Source organism: Diospyros lotus, chromosome 4 (genome assembly GCF_014633365.1).
Source record: "Diospyros lotus cultivar Yz01 chromosome 4, ASM1463336v1, whole genome shotgun sequence".
In the NCBI taxonomy this organism is placed as follows: Eukaryota; Viridiplantae; Streptophyta; class Magnoliopsida; order Ericales; family Ebenaceae; genus Diospyros; species Diospyros lotus.
The window spans coordinates 28756654-28778194 of record NC_068341.1 but is presented as its reverse complement, the minus strand read 5'-3'; the positions used below and the strand labels follow the sequence as shown (position 1 = coordinate 28778194).

Below are 21541 nucleotides of genomic sequence, written 5' to 3'. Positions count from 1 at the left end.
CTTTGCAGGCAAATCGATAATTGTGCATGCGTTTTGAGATGTCTTGAATCTAGTTTGAAAGGTGCGTCGTTTTTACCCCAAAGGCTTATACGTGATGAGATTCCTTTACTAAAATGCTATTCTCGAGAATTTCTAAGTATTATGTAATTTGTGAGCATGTTGTTATATTTGTACATATATTATTGCGTCGATAGATGTGATTTCTTCCCATGACATGATATTATTAGCATATTGATATTTGTGCATGGGATGTGATGTCGCCCTAATAGTGTAGCCGTAATTTCTCAAGAGTATTGCCGGAACAACGTATAGGAGTAATTTGTTGCCTTGTGTGCAAGACGAGACTATTGCCTAGGGTTTCATGTCGGATTGTTTGCCAGGGAAGTTACACTAGGGTATCGGTTTATGTAAGTCCATACATCATACATTCATGTTATTTTAACTCTCTCTTATAAGATTCATCTTCTAATGTTGGACATCTGTCCTTGGAATATTCCACGTTCCAAGCCAGATGAGCAGCCGAAAAGGCAAGGGAATGATCGAGGCGTGAGCATGACGGAGGTTGCAATGGGTTCTAAACCAAGACTAGAACAAGTTATCCAGTTAGATTAGCTTGCTTTATTTTCGGCATTTGTAATGTTATGATGAGCAAACGATATGCATGAACTCGTTTATGTTATGATTTTTGAGGTTTCTTAAGGTTTCAATTCTCGCTTCTACTTATGTTTAAGTATACAATTCCTTAGTCTTATTTGGGAAAGTTAATCTTATTTAGGTATGCTGAGGATTTTAGTGTGATTTGTGTATGTATATATAAAAAAAAAAAAAAACATCCTAGCATAAATTTTAATGCCTTAGAGAGACGGGGTGTTACAAATGACATCCAGATGCCCTCGGTCGAAAGATCGTGCCACGTGCCCCTTGTGCATGTGTGCCATGTGTCCCAATCCTCGAGGGGTATAAATACCCCCGACCCTTCTATTTGCTAAAATATGGCACCAAACGCCTAATAGGAGATAAATTGATTTTTTTTAAAAAAAAATTACTTAAAATTTGAAAATCTTTACTTGAAATTGTGTTTTAATGAGTTAAAAATAGAAAATATAAAATATAATATTTGAAAAATATAAAACAAAAATAATAAATGACACAAGAGATTTACAGTGGTTCGGTTAAACCTAGCTTACTGCACTATCTTATCTCCCCATTAAGAATTTTCAAATCCACTAAAATCTCTTGTTTAATCAAGTAAGTTCTCTAGCATAAATCATTAGGAATACAAATCTCCTACCAAATCCAATAGGTCCTTTAACACACAAGCTAGGAATTATAAAAAGGAATATAATTAATACAATTGATAATATCTCTCAGTTATAATATCTCACAAACAAAATACACAAAAACTAAAACAAGATAATGCAATTGATATATGTAGCCTTTTGAGAGAAAAAATATAAGTTTAAGCACTTATGAGAAGAATGAATACAATTGTAAGTTCTTGACACTTTATTTTCATTCATTACCCTAATTCAATGTTTCTTTGGGTTGTATTTATAGGTTTTTTCAAAACTTGAAGAAAAATTAACCGTTAAATAAATTTGCGATAAAGATGATTGACAAACTCAAAGAAATGGTCGATCGATTTTTATGCATTAGTTATCGACTGAGGCTGCTTGAGAACTTGCATAAGACTTGTCGATAGGCTTGGAAAGTCGATCAACACCAGAAAGGCAAACGGTCAATTAGTTTGCGAAAAATGGTCAATAATTTAGCCTTCAAATTTAAAAATATGGTTTTGATGTTCAAGGCTATATGGCCAACTTCGATGGATCAAATATAAAATTTATTTTGATAATAAAAACTTGGTTTTTCAAATGTCATAAAAAATATTGAGAATTTATTTTGACATTGGATAAGTTTTAGTATGGTACTTAATTATAGATGTTAAAATATTTTAGTTGCACCTATAAAGAATCATTTTATAAAAGATAAATGCATAATATTTGTTTAATCAAATGAAGTTTTTCATTATCAAAACAAAATCAAAGAGCAAAACAACACCTTCACCTTTTGAACCTTATCCGGAAACCAAAGGACCTTTTTTTTACTATTTCACGCACATTTCTGAAGAGTCCCGCCTCTTTTGAAGGCACCATCTGCACTGCATTGCACCAACATAACCTCTTCTGACTGTCTAATGCTTTGTAGATTGAAAAACTCAAAGACCTCATCGGGAGACTTTACAAGAGCCCTCGAAAGACCGTTCCATAGCCCAAAGACCCTTTCGGAGCCATTATTCCACATAACTCTTTTGGGTGACTCATTTCAAGTAGGCCTTTCTTTTCGGCTCGACCCTGTTAACTTTTTGCTAAACTTTTTTGAGACAAACAAGTTTTAATTGTTGTATTACGGCAACAAGAAGTCGGAATCAAAATTGAAATGCAACTAACTTGATTTTTATTATATTAGATTAGTTCCATTTTTACTTAATATTTGGTTTGATTTAGAATTTAGTTTTTAAAAATTGATCAAAACTAATATGAGTTCAAATTCAAACTAATACAAAACTCAAACAAACCTGAATCATGAATAGTTATATTTTAGTCGTATTGAGGCATCCACAAGAGGATTTTAGGAGTGCGCACTTAAAGCCCCCATTGACATAGCACGGATGGTTCACATGGTAGAAGATTGCACCCAAGAATGCAGGTTCGACTCATGGCAGCTACAATGTAGGAATTTCATCCTCTTGTAGGGATGGTTTCTTATGGGCACTATGCACTGTGCCTCCTACCTTGGGGACTGTCGTGTTCCGTGATTAACCCCTCTCACGTGTGTGAGACAGTGTGTGAAGGCACTTAAGATGAGGAATTTCACATTTTGCACTCAAAAAATGTGCACTTAAATAGTGATGGGATAAAATTTTGTTCCATCATGTCGGGTAACGTGAAGTGTAGAGATATCATTATGACTTGTGTGTAGTTAATTTGGATGCTGCGAGTGACTTGTCTGATTTGTGGGCCAAAATGCTAAAACTAAAAAAAAAAAAAAAGATTTGGCGTTGAGGAAGCCGTCATAATAATTAAGCACAAATGTGTAAATATATATAAATTTACAATTGTAAAGTGTGATGAATTATCTTTAAATTGATTTAGAATCAGGTGAAATGAAGGAAATTTTAATTTGTTTAAGATGTAAAATGGGGTTTGAATATCCCAAAGGTTCATAGACCAAACATAAAATGATCAAATTTAATGGAAAGTCGATAATACATGATTAAGTTAAGGACAAATTTGAACATTTTTAATAAAAAATATTAAAATTAATTTTGTTAAAATATAAAATTAAAATTTTCATGAGTGTTCTTTATTTTTTAAATGCAATAAAAAATAAAACTTTAAAAGAAAATAAATGAAAAGTGTTTAACACTCCAACACCAAATCACTATAAAGTAAATTAGATGTATTATTACGAATTTTTTTTTGGCATAAGCTCTCTTGGGATGATCGCCCTTGCGTGATTTCTGATGTTCGTGCCATCGATTATGACAGGAGAAATAAATCACAGATTATACCTCTCTTGTTGTTACTTTGTGCCATCCATGTTCATACATATTTTTTTATCATAAATATTTATAATTATCAAATTAATACCAAATTTGAAAATTATAAAAAATAGAACAAGCTCTACTATATCCACAGATAAATTTGAAAAATAATTTTTATAAATTTATATTAATTCTACCCAAATCATAAAATTTCTACTTAAAATTAATTATAATTTATACGAGTAAGTAGATTTATATTAATTTTAAATAAAATTATTATGAATTTGTGTAAAATTATTATAAATTTGTGATGATTATTTATTAAATTTATATTGAATTTTCCGAACTCAAATCTGAAAAAAAAAAAAAAATCTAAAAATCTAATAAGTAAAAGAGAAATTCTATTGGCAACCCGCGAAATTACTCAATATAACCCGTTGTTTTAATTCCTCAACTACCCTTCATTAAAAAGCCTTTATTACCCTTACCTAACTACTTTTTTTCAACTACTTTCTTAACTCTTCGCAACTCAATCTCTCATCACTTTCATTAAATTTTTACGAACGTTTCTGATTTTAAGTTTCGCAGCCCCATCTCCGATCACTTTCACTAAACATTTGCGAAGGTTTCTGATTCTAATCACTTATAGCGATTACCTTCTTCTTGTTTCTGTTAATTTTAACTTTTCTCTATGGATGATTATATCCAAAAATTGATGAGATGGAAAGAGTTTTATGGAGAAGATGATGAGCACCAGATCGTGCATAATGAGCAGGTGGACTACAATGAATCACACCAGCAGCACGTCTACAATGAATCACACCAGCATCACGTCAATATTCTGGTAATGTATTTTAGATTGATGCATGATGCTGAGAATCACTACATGAATGGCTAACTGATGCTGAGAATTACTACATGAATGGCGGCTAAGCTTCCGACACATTACAGTCGGGGATACCCAGGTTCCCTGACTGTAACTTTTCGGGGAACCCGAGCTTCCCCGACGCATTCCAGTCGAGCATACATAGCATCCCCGACCAGTCAGGGAAGTTGGGTATGCCAGACTGGAATACGTCGGGAAAGCTCGGGTTCCCCGAAGAGTTACAGTCGGGGAAGCTCGGCTTCCCCGACTCTTAGCCGTCGGGAACCCTTGGGTTCCCCGACTCGAGAAAGTAGGGAACCAGAACGTTCCCCGACAGCTGCGAGTCGGGGAACCCGAGGGTTCCCGACTCGTTACAGTCGGGAAACCTCGGGTTCCCCGACTCGCAGCTGTCGGGGAACGCTTGGGTTCCCGACTCGTTACAATCGGGAACCCAAGCGTTCCCCGACAGATGCGAGTCGGGGAACGCTTGGATTCCCGACTGTAACGAGTCGGTAACCCGAGGGTTCCCGAACCCGAGGGTGATCTCTGTTTTTTTTCGAATGGCCCGAACCCGATTTCATTATCCATTTTGTTATTTTTAATTCATATATTTTTATTCATATTTTGGTTAAAGCACAACCCATTTTTAATTTATGTATCCTATTTTTGTTTTGATAATAGGGATTTGATCATCAAAATTTAGAGAATTTTGAGAATGAGAATGGCGTATCGTTTGATGCTAGTCAAACTTTTGTTACGAATCAGATTTTCAGTAATAGGGAAACACTGATCGAATGGGTTAAGACAGTTGGAAAAGAAAATAGAATGGTTATTGTTATAAAGGGTTCTGAATCTGGTGGTATAAGAAGAAAACCTAGAGTTCGTCTTGCTTGTGAACGGAGTGGAAAGTATAAATCATCAAAAAAAGGAGATGAGACAATAGGAGAAACAAATCGTAGGATGACAGGTTCTAAAAAGTGTGGTTGTCCATTTGAGTTACTTGGTGTTAAATTGTCAAATGAATACTGGATATTGAAAGTTGTATGTGGATTGCACAATCATTTACCAGCAGCTCAACTTGAGGGTCATTCATATGCTGGCCGACTTACAGAGAAAGAGAAACAAATTATGATAACAATGTCTAACAATCTTGTGAAGCCAAGAAATATTTTAATGACGTTAAAGGCAGAAGATAAAAAAAATGTGAGTACCATCAAAACTATATATAATGCACGGCAAAGATATAGAGTCATGGATAAAGGTGGTCGATCACAAATACAACAGTTGATGAAAAAATTGAAAGATTGTAATTATGTGGAGTGGCATAGAAGTGATACATTATCAGATTGTATCACAGACTTATTTTGGGCTCATCCGATGGCTATAGAGTTATTTAAAACATTTCCCCATGTGTTAATAATGGACTGTACATACAAAACTAATAGATATAAGTATCCACTGCTAGAGATCGTTGGTGTGACGTCAACTGAGCTAACTTTTTCTATTGCTTTCGCATTTATGGATCATGAATATGAGGATAATTACACATGGGCAATGGAGAAATTAAAGAGTCTAATAACTCACAATACATGTCCAGGAGTAATTGTAACTGATAGAGAATTGGGATTAATGAATGCAATACAAAAAGTGTTTCCAACCACGAGCACCTTGTTGTGTAGGTGGCATATATCAAAAAATGTGCTCGCCAAATGTAAGAAATTATTTGATAGAAAGGAGACATGGGAGAAATTTATGTTAAGTTGGAACCTGGTTGTTTTTGCGTCGACTGAGGATGAATATGAACGTCGTCTGTATGAGTTAACACTTGAGTACTATGCATATGAGGGCGCACTTAATTATCTGAGAAATACATGGTTGAATGATTATAAAGAAAAATTTGTTGCAGCATGGACAAATAGAATAATGCATTTTGGCAACGTTACTACGAACAGGGCTGAGAGTGCACATGCAAAGTTGAAGAGACATCTTGGATCTTCTCAAGGTGACTTAGAGTCATCATGGACAATTATCAACAGTCTTATTGAGTTACAACATGTAGAGATTAAGGGGTCGTTTGAAAAAAGTTTAATGTTGGTGCAACATAACTTTAAGCCAGCAATTTTTAGAGAATTGCGAGGTGTTATATCGAGAAGTGCATTGAATATGGTACTAATGCAGTCGCAACTTGCTTATAAAATTGGGATAGACAAAGTTTCATGTGGATGTGTGATTAGAAGCACATATGGTTTACCTTGTGCACATGAAATTGCAGAGTTCATGGTACAAGGACGGCCAATTCCTTTGTCAACTGTGCATCCTCATTGGACAAGGTTGCAGTTAGTGCAGTCAGCTTATGATGGTGTGTCATCGCAGGTAACGATTGAGCCAGAAATAGAGAGTATATATAAAATGTTTTATTCAGAACCGGAGCCAGGGAAGCAAGTATTAAAGCAAAAGTTGAGAGAAATAGTTAATCCAGACACAACTTCACTACAACCACCAACCATGAAAGTTAGGACGAAGGGTAGGCCAACATCGAAGAAGAAAATTCAGATTGATACATCCACCAAACGTGATCCGTCCTTATTTGAAATAGTTCAATCTAGTCAAGACAGTAGATCCCTAGCAACATGGATATCCAAGAGAAACACCAACCGACTCAAGGGGTATGATGATTGTTTCCCACCACAAATACAACCGTTCTTGCATAATATTGTTAATGTAGAATCAGATGGACATTGTGGATTTCGCGCGATAGCAGGGTTACTTGGTATGAGTGAGCACAATTGGAGAGATATTCGTTTTAGTCTGATAGGAGAGTTGCAATCTTTTCGTGCGATGTATACGCAAATATATGGATCAGAAATGCGTGTGGATGAGTTACTACATATATTATATTGCTTTGATAACATTGCACCGTGCGAGCATTGGATGACTTTACCTGACATGGGCCATTTAGTTGCTTCAAAATACAATGTCATATTGGTGCATTTGTCACGGATCCAGTGTCTTACATATCTTCCACTTAGATCGATCCCTCCTCCAGCAGTACAACACAGGATGATTACTATAGGATTTGTGAATGATTGTCATTTTGTGCAGGTATTCTTACTTATTTTGGTATTTATTTATTTATATTGTGGATTTCATACGTTTGTTTTAATAATAATTTTTGTTGCATATGTCATTTATCAGGTATTCCTTAAGCCAAGGTCACCAATTCCTCCCGTCGCACTGAATTGGTACAGATTTCGATGTGATAATGCACGTGATTGGGAAACGCCATACATATCCAGAATTCAAGCATTTTTATCTCTAGTAGGTCAAGATGTGGCAACACAGGAAGTTTTTGACTTATCTGACACATGATTCTTACTCTTAGATTGTGTTTCCAAATACGGCTTAAGGCGATGATGATTTTTCGGGCAAGTTTAATTTTCATAGGCTTCAGCCCGTGATTGAAACATTAACTCATATCACCACTTATTGGCAGCCCAATTTGAAGTCCATAAGCCTATTTACTATCTCTTTAGAGGAGAAATGGGCATAAGTCCATTTGCTCAAGAGATGGAGAAGCCTAGCCCATTACGTATGATAGCCATCATTTCGGCCGAGAGAGGAGGACAGTTGGGCGATTCAGGGCTGGGTTTCGTTGGGCTTAGTGGTCTTATTTTTGGAGTTACTTAAGTGGTGATTTGTTATTCATATCTGAGCCTTTCTATACTTTATATATATTTTCGCATTTTATTTTGTGAATTATATTGCACTAATATCTTGTTTTATATATTTCCTATTCACAAACCTATTTCACAAAGATATATTTGATTTAATTGACCCATAATTAAAGTTTATGATATAAAGGAGTCTGATGTAAATAAGTTTATAATATCTTATTTTATAGATCACTTATATCACATATAAGTATTTAAAATAAGTTTTGTTAGTAACAATAAAATTACTTTTCGAGTTATAGAAATAATTTTTAAATAAACTAAGAAAATTAAATCCAAACAGAAAAGGGTTGGCACCATTTATATCTTAGCGACATATCCGAACCTCATCATAAGTAGTCAAATAGATAAGACTCTACTCACTATAGCAAATACAAATAGTCTCATATTACAAAAAAAATTAATCTCTATCAGTCCTTTTTCTTGTCTCTTGAGGGGGGCTTGGGGCTGGATGATGTGGATCTGAACTCGTAGGTGGTGGATTTATATTTACTGCCGGAGGTGATGTAACCACCGTCGGTGTTCGTACCATACTAGAAGGTGCTTCGCGAAATACTGTATATGCATGAGACCCAGTAGAAGAAGACCCGGTACGAATAGTCAAAATATCATATACCTGAAGACATGCCCGTCTCCACGCATCTACATCTTGAGTGGATCCACCTGATATGACTTGCCTAAGAGGAGATAGTGATGCCATGATGCGCTACAAGACAATTATTTTAAATATAAAAAACTAAACATAATATATTTAAAAAAATTACAATTACAAAATTAATCTTACCACATCAGCAAGAGTCACTCTATCATGATCACCTCTGTCAAACCCGGATCTATTTGTAGGATTTTGTATGACTCGATGTGTAATGCGATGATACCATGCCAAGTAGTCTTCACTGCACTCCCATGGCACTAGGGCAAGTCCACCCCGACGGTGTGCTGGCAATAAGTGAAAATCCCAGCGAGACCAACTATCATTGATAAAATCATAAATTACCTTATATGTTGTCGTAACTCTACCCCGCTTGGCTTCAATAGGAGATAATGGAGGTGGAGGTATATTCTGCCTATGCCCAAATTGTCGCAGAACCCTCTCCGGATGATATGGCTCAATCACGCCTCCACACTTAAGACATCCGGAGAAGAACGCAATCTCATGGAGTGGGTGTTGTGCACGATGCCTCCTATATGGTGTCCATATGACCTGCACATGTTTTAGAATTTCAATGATGAGCAATATTAAGTTGCAAAATATAATATGTGAACAGAATACCTGATCTTCAATTAAGTCATCAATTCGCTCTCGCAAAGATTGCAAAGAATCGTACTCACGAACAGGAAGCCAGCGATGAGCCCTAGGCAGCTCGTCAGTATATGATAAATTATGTTTACTTCTAGTCAATGGAAAATGTTCGTATATCCAAGCCTGTATACATTTAATGTAAATAATTGTTAAGATATATGGAAAGACATAGTAAAAATATGCACAAAATAATAAAATTTAAATTATTACCTCAAGTAATGTTAAATATCCACAGATTCCCTTGACATCTCTTCTACTCGCGATACCTAGCTGCCTATATAAATATGCCAAACAAGCAGCCCCCCATGCATACGTACCAGATATACTCAGGTCTTCCAACAATGCAAGATAGGAAATCGAAATCATGCTACCACTCTTATCCACAAATAATGTACAACCTAATAAAAATAACAAATATGCCCTACTAGCATTGTACATCTCTTCATCCGGAGCTGAATTTGGTACGTTCATAAATGTTCTTCTCAGCCAATCTAATTTCACATACGGTCCCCGAGTCTCAGCTATCTGGCCTGCTGCTTCTACTACTGAGACCCCAAGTAAACGACAAAGTAAATTCTGAGCTTCATTACCTGTCAAATGAGGGACTGATACAGGGCTGCCAGCAACTGGTATCTTCAGAATAGTGGCAACGTCATCTAACGTAAGTGTCATCTCACCAAATGGTAGATGAAATGTGTTAGTCTCAGGTTGCCATCTCTCTGAAAAGGCTGACACAACTGTAGGATTCACAAATCGATACGTGGATTCTATCAAAGGTGCCAACTGAGATCTTACAACAATATCATAAATACGTTGCTGATTTGCCAATGGCCAATCAGGAATTCTTTGTCCATGGCTATTACACTTTAATACACCTCTTTCCTATTACATAAAAATAATAAAATAATTACTAATATTATAATAATTATTTTAAATGTAAAATTATTTTTATAATCACTTACCTCTCCAGCCCATATGCTAACAGCAACATGATTTTTAAAACTCTTTAAAATGGATGGATCTTCAGGGCCTCCCAAAAATAGTTCGGTAGTATCGTCCGGAGCACTAGTAGATGGCTGCTCCGGAGCACTAGTAGATGGCTGCTCTGGAGGACTAGGAGGTGATGAGTCCAAAGTACCTGGCTGCTCAGAAATGTGCGCCTCTGAAATAGATGTATCAGCCACAGAATGACCATCATGGCCCTCTACCCTCCTCCTCCTCCTCGTGGAAGCTGTCGGACGCTGACGAGCTCCCTCTACTCCTCCTCCTCGAGTACGTGCCATACCTATAAATGAATGTACCATATTAGTCATTTTTAAAATAATAGTAATCTACTACAAAATTAATTTAATTCATATAAGAATGTTATATGAAATGTCTAAATGCATTATGACAAATAAAATTGTTTATAATAAAATTAATAATAATTAGATTTATTAGAAAGGTGAACTGTAAAATTATAATTAATATAAAAAATAACATGTGAGATTAATATGAAATCAATCATATTTTAAAAAAAATTCAAATGGCACAAAACTAAAAAAATAAATATATAATTATACATTTATTAATAAATCTGGTTCCGGTTTCTCCAACCCGGAATTGCGGGTTCGAGAACCGGAATGGGTTCGGACCCCCGCACCGCGAGGTGCGGGGGATTGCCATGGCTCCGCACCGCGAGGTGCGGAGGTCTCAGTGACCCCCGCACCGCGAGGTGCGGGGGTCTCTGAGACCGCCGCACCTCGCGGTGCGGGGGTTTCAGAACCCTCCTCCCCCACCTTAGCGGCGACGATGGCAACCGCCATGGCCGCCTTCATCAGCCGCGATGGTGCCACCATCGCGGCTGATGAAGGCGGCCATGGCGGCTGCCATCGTCGCCGGTGGGGGAGGGGGGTTCTGAAACCCCCGCACCTCACGGTGCGGAGGTCCGCGACTGACGATGGCGGCCATGGCGGCTGCCATCGTCGCCGCCAGGAAGGGGGTTTCTAAAACCCCCGCACCTCGCGGTGCGGAGGTTCGTGGTGATGATGGCAGCCATGGTGGCTGCCATCGCGGTCGATGGTGATGCCGCCATGTGCGATTATTGAAGAAATTAAACATTGAACAGAAGGCGTACCTGATTTATCAGTCCGATTTCTTCTTCCTCGCGGCCGAAGATTGCTAGGGTTTGTTTGAGAAATGTGAGAAATTGTGTGGCTGGTGTGGCTGTGTGAGGGTATATTTGGGAATTTATGGGTTGTAAATAGTAATTCTCGTGGTTGCAAAGAGTAAAAATAAAAATTCAGTCCAACGGGTTATATTGAGTAATTTGGCGGGTTTCCAATAGAATTTCCCTAAGTAAAAACGGTAAAAAGATGTTGAGGCAAGAGGGAACGATCACCTGCGCTCTACACCGGCCCAATTCGGACACTTCCAAATTCATTGCTCTGTGTCAGCCGTTCGATCAATCACACAACCCCACAAAGCATGATCCCCGTGTCAAGGGCGGGAACTCACGCTCAAAAAACCCTCTCCCTCTCGCTACAGCGCTTCTAACCCACACCCACATTTTCCCGTATCTCCGTTGGAAGCCGAACCCCTAATCCAAGATTCGCTGCATTATTCGAAGGCAACGACAATGCGCGAAGCCGACGCCAATGCCGCGCAACGCCTTATCTCCGACATCGGCAATCAACTCGGCGCCCTAAAATCCCGTCCCAACAAAGACCTCCTCGTCAAACTGCTCCGAGTAAGCCCGAACCTCCCTAGTTTTTAAATTCGCTTTCAGAGTTTCCGTTCGATCGAAACTTTTTAGGTATACTTATCCATCTTTAGGTTTTTGATCGTAATGCTGTTTTTATATTCAGTTGAAGTGTAAATGCTGGTTGCCTATCTAATTGTAATGTGTTATCTTATTTATTTATTTTTTAGTTTAACTCTCTCTGCTGTACTCGCTTCAATTTATCTTGTGTAAATATTTGTATTTGGAGCTTTTCTGCGATTTACCAACGGTGGCTCCACAGGTAAGTGCCCTTGAAATTTACTCCAATTTGGCGTGTAAATTGTAACAAAAGTATAATCGATATTAATTTTAAAGGAGGGAAGAAAGAAGGAAAAATGAGATGCACTGATTCGTATCATCCCAAAATCGCCACATGTAGGTCACACAAATATGATTGGACCATAACATCGATGTCTGTATGGCACCAAAATTCTAGAGAAATCTCTAGGGTTTCCTACAAGGACATAAACATTATAGAGAATTCTTGTATTGTACATACCTGTTTAGATATTTTTAGCAACACTCTGGAAGGTAGTTTTAGGACCCGTTTGGAAGGCTTTTTGTTTTCAGTTGACATTTTCACTATTTTGACTATTAAAATAGAAAATGGCATTTAGTTATCCATTTTCATTTTGAAAATCTTGAAAACTCCAAAATCATATTTTCACATTTTTTATTCCATTTTCATTTCTTCCCGCTCCCACAACTCTCATCATCATCAACTTGATGTCATCAAAAAATTGCTGGAGGGTAGTTGGTGACCTTACCAGTGGCAGTGTCACTCACTGGCAAGCAGTTTGAGTATCTAAATCTCAGTTGACTACCACAGTAGAGACTCCCAGATGTGCTCCGGAATTGCTAACAATTCCAGGAGGTATTCACAATTTCATCCCATTTCTCTACACCTACTGAAACTGGTCTTTGATCTTTCATGCAAGGAAACCAACACAAGTTCAATGCACAAACATATCCAAGTTGCTGCCATGCATAACTTAAACCTTCCTTGTTGATCCTTCCATAGTTTCCCAGATGCTCTTCTTGAATATGAAATTTGTTCTTGATTGGACTATTCTTGAATCTTGATTTCTAATTTCAAAAGGAGAATCTTGGCTTATGATTGCTGTGATTTACGATGTTACAAACTCTAATATTCAAATTGAACACAAACCAAAAACTAGTGCTTGATTTTTGATGTGCCATTTTTTGATGGAAGACTAGAGATGGTAGACTGACATCATCACTGTTGTGTCACAACAAAGAAGCAGACTGAGCATTTGTTGTCTTTGAGAATGGAAACATATTCTCCTTCACTAGTTGCTACTACCAATTGTAGCCCCCCGTTGATGATCCTCTTAGACTTGGTTGCAAAAAGAAGAACAAAATTTGCTTGTTTTTTTGTTTTTTTTTCTGGCAGGGGAGGTGGGGAGGGGGGGGTGTAATGAAGCACTTCTAGGAGTCAACGACTCCTAGATCTGAAGAAACTTTCTGATAGGTTTTGGCAGTTACGTTGGCAACTCCTCCAATTACAATCAATGAGGGGGTAGGGGGAGAAAAATACAAAGATAAAAAAAAAAAATACAAAAATTGAAACCTGTTGAAGAAATAAAAACATCCATTATCATCTTCCTATTTATTTTGTTTTATTTTTTGCTTTGTATTATCTTGTATTATTTCTTAGATTTATCTTTTAGTGTTGTAATCTAGATAATAGGGATGTAATCTAGTCCTAATTCTTAGGAAACTACTTGTATAAATATTTTTGATTCGTATCAATAAAGCGAGTGGGAATATTGCTTCCCTTTCTCTCTTTCTACATGGTATTAGAGCCTCGTTATTAAATTGATACAGTAAACCCTAGTGCCTTCATTGCACAACCACTTCGTTCTGTCCAAAGTGCCTTCATTGCGCTGTTCAAATTGGAACTCCTCTGTCTGACCATCATCTTGCAGCACCATGTCATATATCTAGGAGTATACGAGGGTTAATGCTGTAATAGGAATATAATAAAGGGGGTAATCTTGTAATAGGTTTATAATAATTGTGAAGATATATTTTTAGCAAGTGGTTAGGCTGTTAGAAGACAAAGATGCCTATATAAGACTGCTGTTAGGGGTTTGTTGGGAGGCTTGAATTGAAGAATGAATTTCAAACTCTATTCTCTCTTAATTCTCTCTCTCGGTTCTTTTTCTCTTTCCTCCCCATTCCTCTCTGTTTCAGTTCTATATCTCCCTCCCTTTCTGCTTTCTCTTTCCTAAATCCCTCCAAATTCCTATCACAACCCTAGCTAAACCCTAGGGCTGTGACAATTGGTATCAGAGCAATGTTCCTTGGCTAAATTCCTACAATTGATAGCAGTTGATTTCGACGACTCTCGGCGGAATTGATAGAGTAGAGACTTCAAGCGGTTCTAGCAAACACAAGGATTCCAACAAGTTCCACTGGTTACGGTGTGATAGGCGAGTGCAAGCATTCGAAGAGAATCAAGATCGGTTTAAGAATCCAGGTGAATTCCAACCAGTGGTCGGTGATTGGGTGGGAACTCCATTGGCGATCTTGAATTCACTTTGATCGTGAGTAGATAACGAGAAGGAAGATGCGAGCGAAGCAGAGCCTCAAGCAATTTTCGGCAGCCAAATCAGCGTTGATCGAATGAGGAGCTAATTTCTGTAGCCGATCTAGTTAATAGAGGTCCATAGCTGAGCCAGTAATTGGAATTGAACTTGGAAAATTGAAGGTGGAGCGGGTTGAGCACCTCTAGATTCGATTCTTGAAAAGCGAAGCAGAGCAAAGCAAGTTCGGCTTGAAGCGGAATAGCGCTTGCAATTCGCCATCCCAGAATCAGTTTCGGACAGGGAGCAAATTTAGGAAGTTGAGCTATAAATGACTCTTAGTTGTGAGATACGAGGTGGAATTTAGAGACAGATCTGAACAAATCTCCAGCGACCGTCCTCCGCTACTCATTCGTCATTCCCAATCACCTCACGATCGGCAATTCCAGTGGTTTGATTACGATCCATATTGTGGAGGCAATGAAGGCGACCCCGGTTTTGGGAGACAGGCTTGATAAAGACGGCTCATAGGGAAGTCCAGTTGATCGGAATTTCCAGACGAACAAGGCCATCCCAACCTTGAAGTTGTTTGTAGGAGAATTTCGAAGAAACTACAGCCAAGGTGTCACTAAAGGAGGAGTGAGGCCGGCGAAACTTATAGAGTCTGGCGGAATCTTGATTTTGGTGCGTTGAATTGCGGAATTGATTCTGACGCACAAGGAATTGATTTTAAGCCCATCCCTGGTGTTGAAATCCTTCGCGTTCGTGCCTTCCGGTCGTGTTCGTGTTCCTTCGTGTTCGTACCTTTGTGTTCAACTATCTGTTTCCCTCGTCCCGTTCATCATGTCAGACACCTCAACAACAATAAATCCAACTCCGACAGTCACCATCGGAGACATCCTTCCATTGGATCAGCCCCTTATTGCTGGAGAGTTACCAGACATTCATCCATCCTATCGGTTAGATGGTAGGAACTTCCTCCAATGGTCTCAGCTGGTCAAGACACTTCTTAAAGGGTGAGGAAAAAGCAACCACCTGTCAGCAAACCCTCCAGCAGCTAACGATTCCAGCTTCAATACATGGGATGTGGAAGATTCCCGCATCATGTCATGGTTGTGGAGTTCGATGCAGTCGGAGGTCAGCAAGAACTTCATGTTTCTTAATATTGCCCGTGAAGTTTGGGAGACCTTACAACATACCTACTCGCAAGTCAGGGATGCATCAGTGATCTTTGATGTTAAAATAAAGATCAATGGTACCAAACAAGGCCATGCAACTGTCACCGACTACTACAATCTGATGAGAGGTCTTTGGTTAGAGCTTGATCAATATCAAGCCATTAAGATGGTATGCCAAGAGGACACTGCCACTCTCAATCGAATCCTTGAACGAGACCGGATAATAGAGTTCCTAGCAGGTCTAAATCTCGGGTTTGATTAGGTTCGAGTACAAGTCCTTGGTAAGGATAAGTTACCTAATTTAAATGAAATTTTTGCTATTGTTAGGAGTGAAGAGAATAGAAGATTTGCCATGCTTTCTGTCCATAGCACAGAAGGATTGGCCTTGGTTAGCAAGCAAGATGGAGGCGACAACAAATCTGGAAAAACAACATACCAGGCTCCTAGAAGGTCGGATTATAGGCTTGGGGGTCAGAATCGAACCTCCAACCGTGATGGACAGTGGTGCATGTTTTGTAGGAAGGTAAGGCACACTAGAGAAACCTGTTTTAAGCTACATGGAAAGGAGGCTGTGTTAAGCAGGATAGGAGGATTCAAGAACATGGGGCAGCATCAAGGCTATTTATCTAACAAAGATCCAGAAGAGGAGGCAGCAAATAAAGATACTTCAGAAGTGGAAGAATCTACACAACTAAATCCAGAGGAATTAGGCAAACTAAAAGCTTTCCTTCGGACGTTCCAAGATGGAGCCTTATGCTCCTTGGTGCAGCAAGGTAACCTTTCCTTTAAGTCTTTCATTGCTTCTAAAACTGATAAGAATAGCATATGGATCCTAGATTCAGGAGCTATCGACCACATGACCCCTAACATTCAGTTTTTTGAAACATATGAAGCTCTTGAACCCACTAAACAAATCACAATTGCCGATGGTACTACTATCCCTATAGTAGGAAAAGGCAAAGTATCATTAATTTTTTGGTTGCCACTTAACCAAGTTCTTCATGTCCCAAGCCTAACAACAAGTTTGATCTCTATTACCAAACTAACCAATGATTTAAATTGCTTTGCAGTTTTCTCATCACACGTGTAAGTTTCAGGACAAGGGCATGAGGAAGACGATTGGTGTGGCTAGGGTTCACAATGGGCTCTACATCTTGGATGGGAAGGGTGAAGGCTCTATAAGGAAGCAACATAGTTTCGCCTACTCCTCTCAGTCTGCCTCTAACCTTTCTGCTATATGGCTTCATTATGTTAGATTATGACATCCCTCATTTATTGTGTTAAAACAAATGTTTATGTCTTTATTCAATTCCTTAGATCCTAGCAATTTTCAATGTGATGAATGTATTATTGCAAAACATCATCGAGTTTCTTATTCTATTAGCAATAAATTGGCTTCTATGCCATTCCATTTGGTTCATTCTGATGTTTGGGGGCCATCCAAAATACCTAATTATTTTGGGGCAAAGTGGTTCATTACATTTATTGATGATTGCACGCTCATGTGTTGGGTGTTTTTTCTAAAAGAAAAGGCCGCCATAGGATCAGTGTTACCCTTATTTTGTAAAATGATCCATACTCAATTTGGCAATCCTATTAAATGATTTCGCACTGACAATGCCCGGGATTATTTTAACACCCACTTGCATAACTATTTTCAGAAGGAGGGCATTGTTCATGAGTCATCTTTTGTTGATACTCCCCAACAAAATGGGGTGGCAGAGAGAAAGATGAGGCATCTTCTCAATGTCACACGAAACATCCTTCATCACCATCATGTGCCCAAATATTTCTAGGGGGAAGCAGTTCTGACAGCCACATATGTCATCAATAGGGTGCCTTCTAGGGTTATTAATGGCCTCAGTCCTTTCCAAAAGTTAATGACATTTTTTCCTGAAATAAATCACCATACACTATTGCCCCTAAAGGTGTTTGGGTGTGTTTGCTTTGTTCGCATCCTTAAAATTCACAGGGATAAATTGGACCCTAGAGCTCTTAAATGTGTGTTTCTTGGGTATTCTCCTACTCAAAAGGGGTATAAGTGTTATCATCCTGAATCTCGAAAATTATATGTCTCTAAGGATGTCACATTCAATGAATCCCAACCTTTCTTTGAGTCTACCCTAGGCAGACCATCCATCATTGATTAACCTGACCTAGATTGGGAAAATCTTAACCCTACCCTTGGAACAACACCATTAGGCACTAATTTCTCTCACCCTTCAGTTCCTGCCTCTCCAATCTTACCCAATTCTCCTAGGGAGGAGGAAGGTTCTGGACATGTTGATACTATTAGATACAAAGGCTCTCCCTATGTCTATAAGAGACGACAACCCATTGGTGATCCTCAGCCACACTTGACATCAACTTCGAACCTGAGTTTGGATAGCACACCAGGTGAGAACCCCACATCCAACAATCCTAACCCAAACTCAACGTTCTTGGAGCATACAGACCTCGACCTTCCCATTGCTATTCGAAAAGGGGTTAGGGCATGTACTAAACACCCATTGGCCAATTACTTATCCTACCATCGCTTATCACCTGCCCATAAAAGCTTCTTGACTTCTTTGGATGCAATTGCTATTCCCAAATCCGTAGAGGAAGCCATGAGAGATGTCAACTGTAAAGCAACCATGATGGAAGAGATGAAGGCACTAGAAAAGAACAATACCTGGGAACTGGTAACTAGACCAAAGGATGTAAAACCGTTGGGATGTAGATGGATCTTCAATTTAAAGTACAAAGCTGATGGATCACTTGACAAGTATAAAGCACGATTGATTGCCAAGGGCTATACTCAGTGCTATGGCATTGATTATTTGGAAACATTTGCCCCTGTTGCCCGGATGACAACAGTTAGAATCCTCTTAGCATTGGCATCTACCTATGGATGGAAATTACAACAACTTGATGTCAAGAATGCATTCTTGCATGACGACTTAGAAGAAGAAGTCTTCATGGATATACCACCCGGATTCAAGCAAGAGCAAACAGGAACCAACCACGTGTGTAAACTCAAGAAGGCCTTGTATGGCCTCAAACAATCCCTACGTGCATGGTTTGGTAGATTCTCAAAGGCCATGTTATCTATGGGGTATCACCAGAGTCGAGGGGACCACACTTTATTCATCAAATACACAGGAAATAAGGTGACAACACTACTGGTATATGTGGATAATATAACAGGGAATGATTTACATGAACATGGATGTCTTAAGGAAAATCTAGCTCAGGAATTTGAAATAAATGACCTTGGTCCATTGAGGTATTTCTTGGGCATTGAAGTAGCGCACTCAAATGAAGGTATCTTCTTATCCCAAAGAAAATATGTACTTGATCTACTTTTTGAAACAGGATTGCTAGGAGGAAAAGGGTCAAAAATTTCAGTTGATCCAAATATAAAATTGGGGGCTAATTTTGGAAGCAACAAAGGAGTAGATAAAGGAAGATTTCAACGCCTAGTAGGGAGATTGATATATCTTTCACATACTAGGCCTGACATATCCTTTGTAGTCAGCCTAGTAAGCCAATTTATGCATAGCCCTACTGAAGAACGCATGCATGCCGTGAGAAAGATTCTGAGTTATCTTAAAGCTACTCCAGGCAAAGGGATTCTATTCACTTCAAGGGGAGACCTAAGGATCCAAGGGTATATCGATGCTGATTATGGGGGCTCTCTTGTGGACAGGAGATCGACAACTGGATATTGCATATTCCTAGGAGGAAATTTGGTTTCTTGGAGGAGTAAGAAGCAAGGGGTGGTTGCTAGATCAAGTGTAGAAGCTGAATTTTGAGCCATGGCCTTGAGTGTGTGTGAACTATTATGGCTTTGGATTATCCTAGAAGACTTGAAGATTCTAGTGATAAAGTCAATCGAATTGTTGGGAGATAATCAATCAGCTATCAGCATAGCTCATAATTCTGTTCAACATGATAAGACTAAGCATATAGAGATTGACAGGCATTTCTTGAAAGAAAAGTTGGACTTAGGTATTCTACAAATCACCTATGTTCCATCTAATCAACCAGTGGCAGATGTCCTCACCAAAGGTCTCCATAGTACTCAGTTTGAAGCCTTAGTGAGCAAGCTGGGGATGACTGATATTCACTCCCTAGCTTGAGGGGGAGTGTTGAAGAAATAAAAACAGGATCGGGCCGGGCCTTGAAGATTCCAAGATAATCATCCATTATCATCTTTCTATTTATTTTTGTTTTATTTCTTGCTTTGTATTTTCTTGTATTATTTCTTAGGTTTATCTTTTAGTGTTGTAATCTAGATAATAGGGATGTAATCTAGTCCTAATTCTTAAGAAACTACTTATATATAAATATTTTTGATTCGTATCAATAAATCGTGTGGGAATACCGCTTCCCTTTCTCCCTTTCTACAAAAGCAAATAAAGTTGTCAAACAATATGTTAGTTTTTATTTTTTCAATGAAACCAAAATTGAACACATAAAAAGTGAAAGCTCTATCAAATGGGCCCTTAGTTGTTGATCTAGATTCAATCTTTGCCGTTTATTAAGGAGGTGGAATGGCTATAATTAGGAGAGGCCTCACTTAGCATGCCATCCAAGAAGTCTTGAAATTTGTGAAAAAAATGTTTTTTCTTTTTGGGCAACATTTTTTATATTGTTAAATTATAGAGCTTAGAATGTTGGGACAAGCCTTTTATTGCTCTTTTTGCTATGCTCATTGATTATGTGATATTGCTATGGATATGGTTGAATAATGCATTGGATTATTGTTATGAATGGAATTATCATGATTGATACTTGGACTTTTGCATGTTGTTGGAAGATTGTATCCCACAACTTATGGGATTATAATGAATCTCAATTATTGGGATTGATTTTCTGTAAATTAGCTGTAAAAAATTAGTAATTGTTGTAAATAAGATTAATTGCTGTAATTAGGATTTCTTTCTTATTTTTGTTCCTTAGTTATAGGGATTCGATTGATTTATTTTTCCTATATATTGTAATTAGTTATAGTGAAAAAATCAGGGAAATATGTACAGTTTTCTCACAATTGTTCACAGTATCATAGCCGTGAAGTATCCTTCGGCCTGTAGTACCCATTGACCCAAACACCAAACCCCAGCGACGACGATGGTGTCGACTGATCTAGCGGCCGCCATGGCCTCGCCGACCAGCTCTCCATCGGCGGAACCCTCCAAGGTTTCAACCCTTAACCCCCACACCGAACCAAACATGGTCTTGACGCCTCCACCCCTCAATCTCGGCGCTGCCATTGTGCAGACGTCCCACCTTGACTAGCACCCCATTTCATTGACCATTCATCGCCTCAATGGCACCAATTTTCGAGAATGGTACCAATCCGTGAAGCTTGTGATGACACTCGCCCTCAAGTTGGTGAGTGGATATCCTCCATTCTCAACTTGCTAGTAATCTCTTGAAATCTACAAGTGGATAATCCTTTGGTTAGAGCATCAGCTAATTGGTTTTTTGATGTCACATGAGGGATAGTGATGAGTCCACTGACAAATTTTTCTTTGATGAAATGTCTGTCCACTTCTACATGCTTCATTCAATCGTGTTTTATTGGGTTATGTGCTATATTGATAGCTGATTTGTTATTGT

General features: G+C 38.5%; 3 protein-coding genes across 9 annotated transcripts in view; 2 read left to right on the top strand and 1 right to left on the bottom strand.

Moving 5' to 3' along the window:
• The first annotated feature begins 6164 nt into the window (after positions 1 to 6164).
• LOC127799758 (uncharacterized) lies at positions 6165 to 7781 on the top strand. The gene is made up of 2 exons (XM_052333988.1): positions 6165 to 7514; positions 7608 to 7781. Exons 1-2 carry the CDS (start codon positions 6165 to 6167, stop codon positions 7779 to 7781), a joined length of 1524 nt encoding a protein of 507 aa, XP_052189948.1.
• Positions 7782 to 8543: 762 nt separating this feature from the next.
• On the bottom strand, positions 8544 to 10792 carry LOC127799757 (protein MAIN-LIKE 1-like). Its single transcript, XM_052333987.1, has 5 exons — positions 10409 to 10792; positions 9657 to 10328; positions 9417 to 9569; positions 8928 to 9347; positions 8544 to 8849 (listed from the first exon to the last, which is right to left on the bottom strand). The coding sequence occupies exons 1-5, from the start codon at positions 10757 to 10759 to the stop codon at positions 8544 to 8546; spliced, it is 1902 nt and encodes a 633-aa protein (XP_052189947.1). The 5' UTR covers positions 10760 to 10792.
• Positions 10793 to 11852: 1060 nt separating this feature from the next.
• Positions 11853 to 21541, top strand: part of LOC127799509 (sister chromatid cohesion protein PDS5 homolog B) — a 137556-nt gene continuing 127867 nt past the window's right edge. For 4 of the 7 annotated variants that reach the window (XR_008022644.1, XM_052333597.1, XM_052333595.1 and 1 more), the window contains exon 1: positions 11853 to 12174. Coding sequence is in view for 5 of the 7 variants with exons in the window: in XM_052333597.1 (XP_052189557.1) it covers positions 12064 to 12174 (111 nt within the window). In the remaining 2 variants the exon portion in view is untranslated. The remainder of the gene's footprint in view (positions 12175 to 21541) is intronic. The other 3 variants (XM_052333594.1, XM_052333596.1, XM_052333599.1) reach the window with 3 other exon arrangements.

What these genes read in the sequence shown, in the direction of transcription:
- LOC127799757 (XM_052333987.1), bottom strand. Translation starts at nt 10,759, where the DNA reads ATGACTAATATGGTACATTCATTTATAGGTATGGCACGTACTCGAGGA. An exon ending in TTAGCATATGGGCTGGAGAG is followed by an intron (nt 10,329 to 10,408) that starts GTAAGTGATTAT and finishes TTTATGTAATAG; the next exon opens with GAAAGAGGTGTATTAAAGTG. An exon ending in GAGTGACTCTTGCTGATGTG is followed by an intron (nt 8,850 to 8,927) that starts GTAAGATTAATT and finishes ATTGTCTTGTAG; the next exon opens with CGCATCATGGCATCACTATC.
- LOC127799758 (XM_052333988.1), top strand. Translation starts at nt 6,165, where the DNA reads ATGTTAAGTTGGAACCTGGTTGTTTTTGCGTCGACTGAGGATGAATAT. An exon ending in ATGATTGTCATTTTGTGCAG is followed by an intron (nt 7,515 to 7,607) that starts GTATTCTTACTT and finishes GTCATTTATCAG; the next exon opens with GTATTCCTTAAGCCAAGGTC.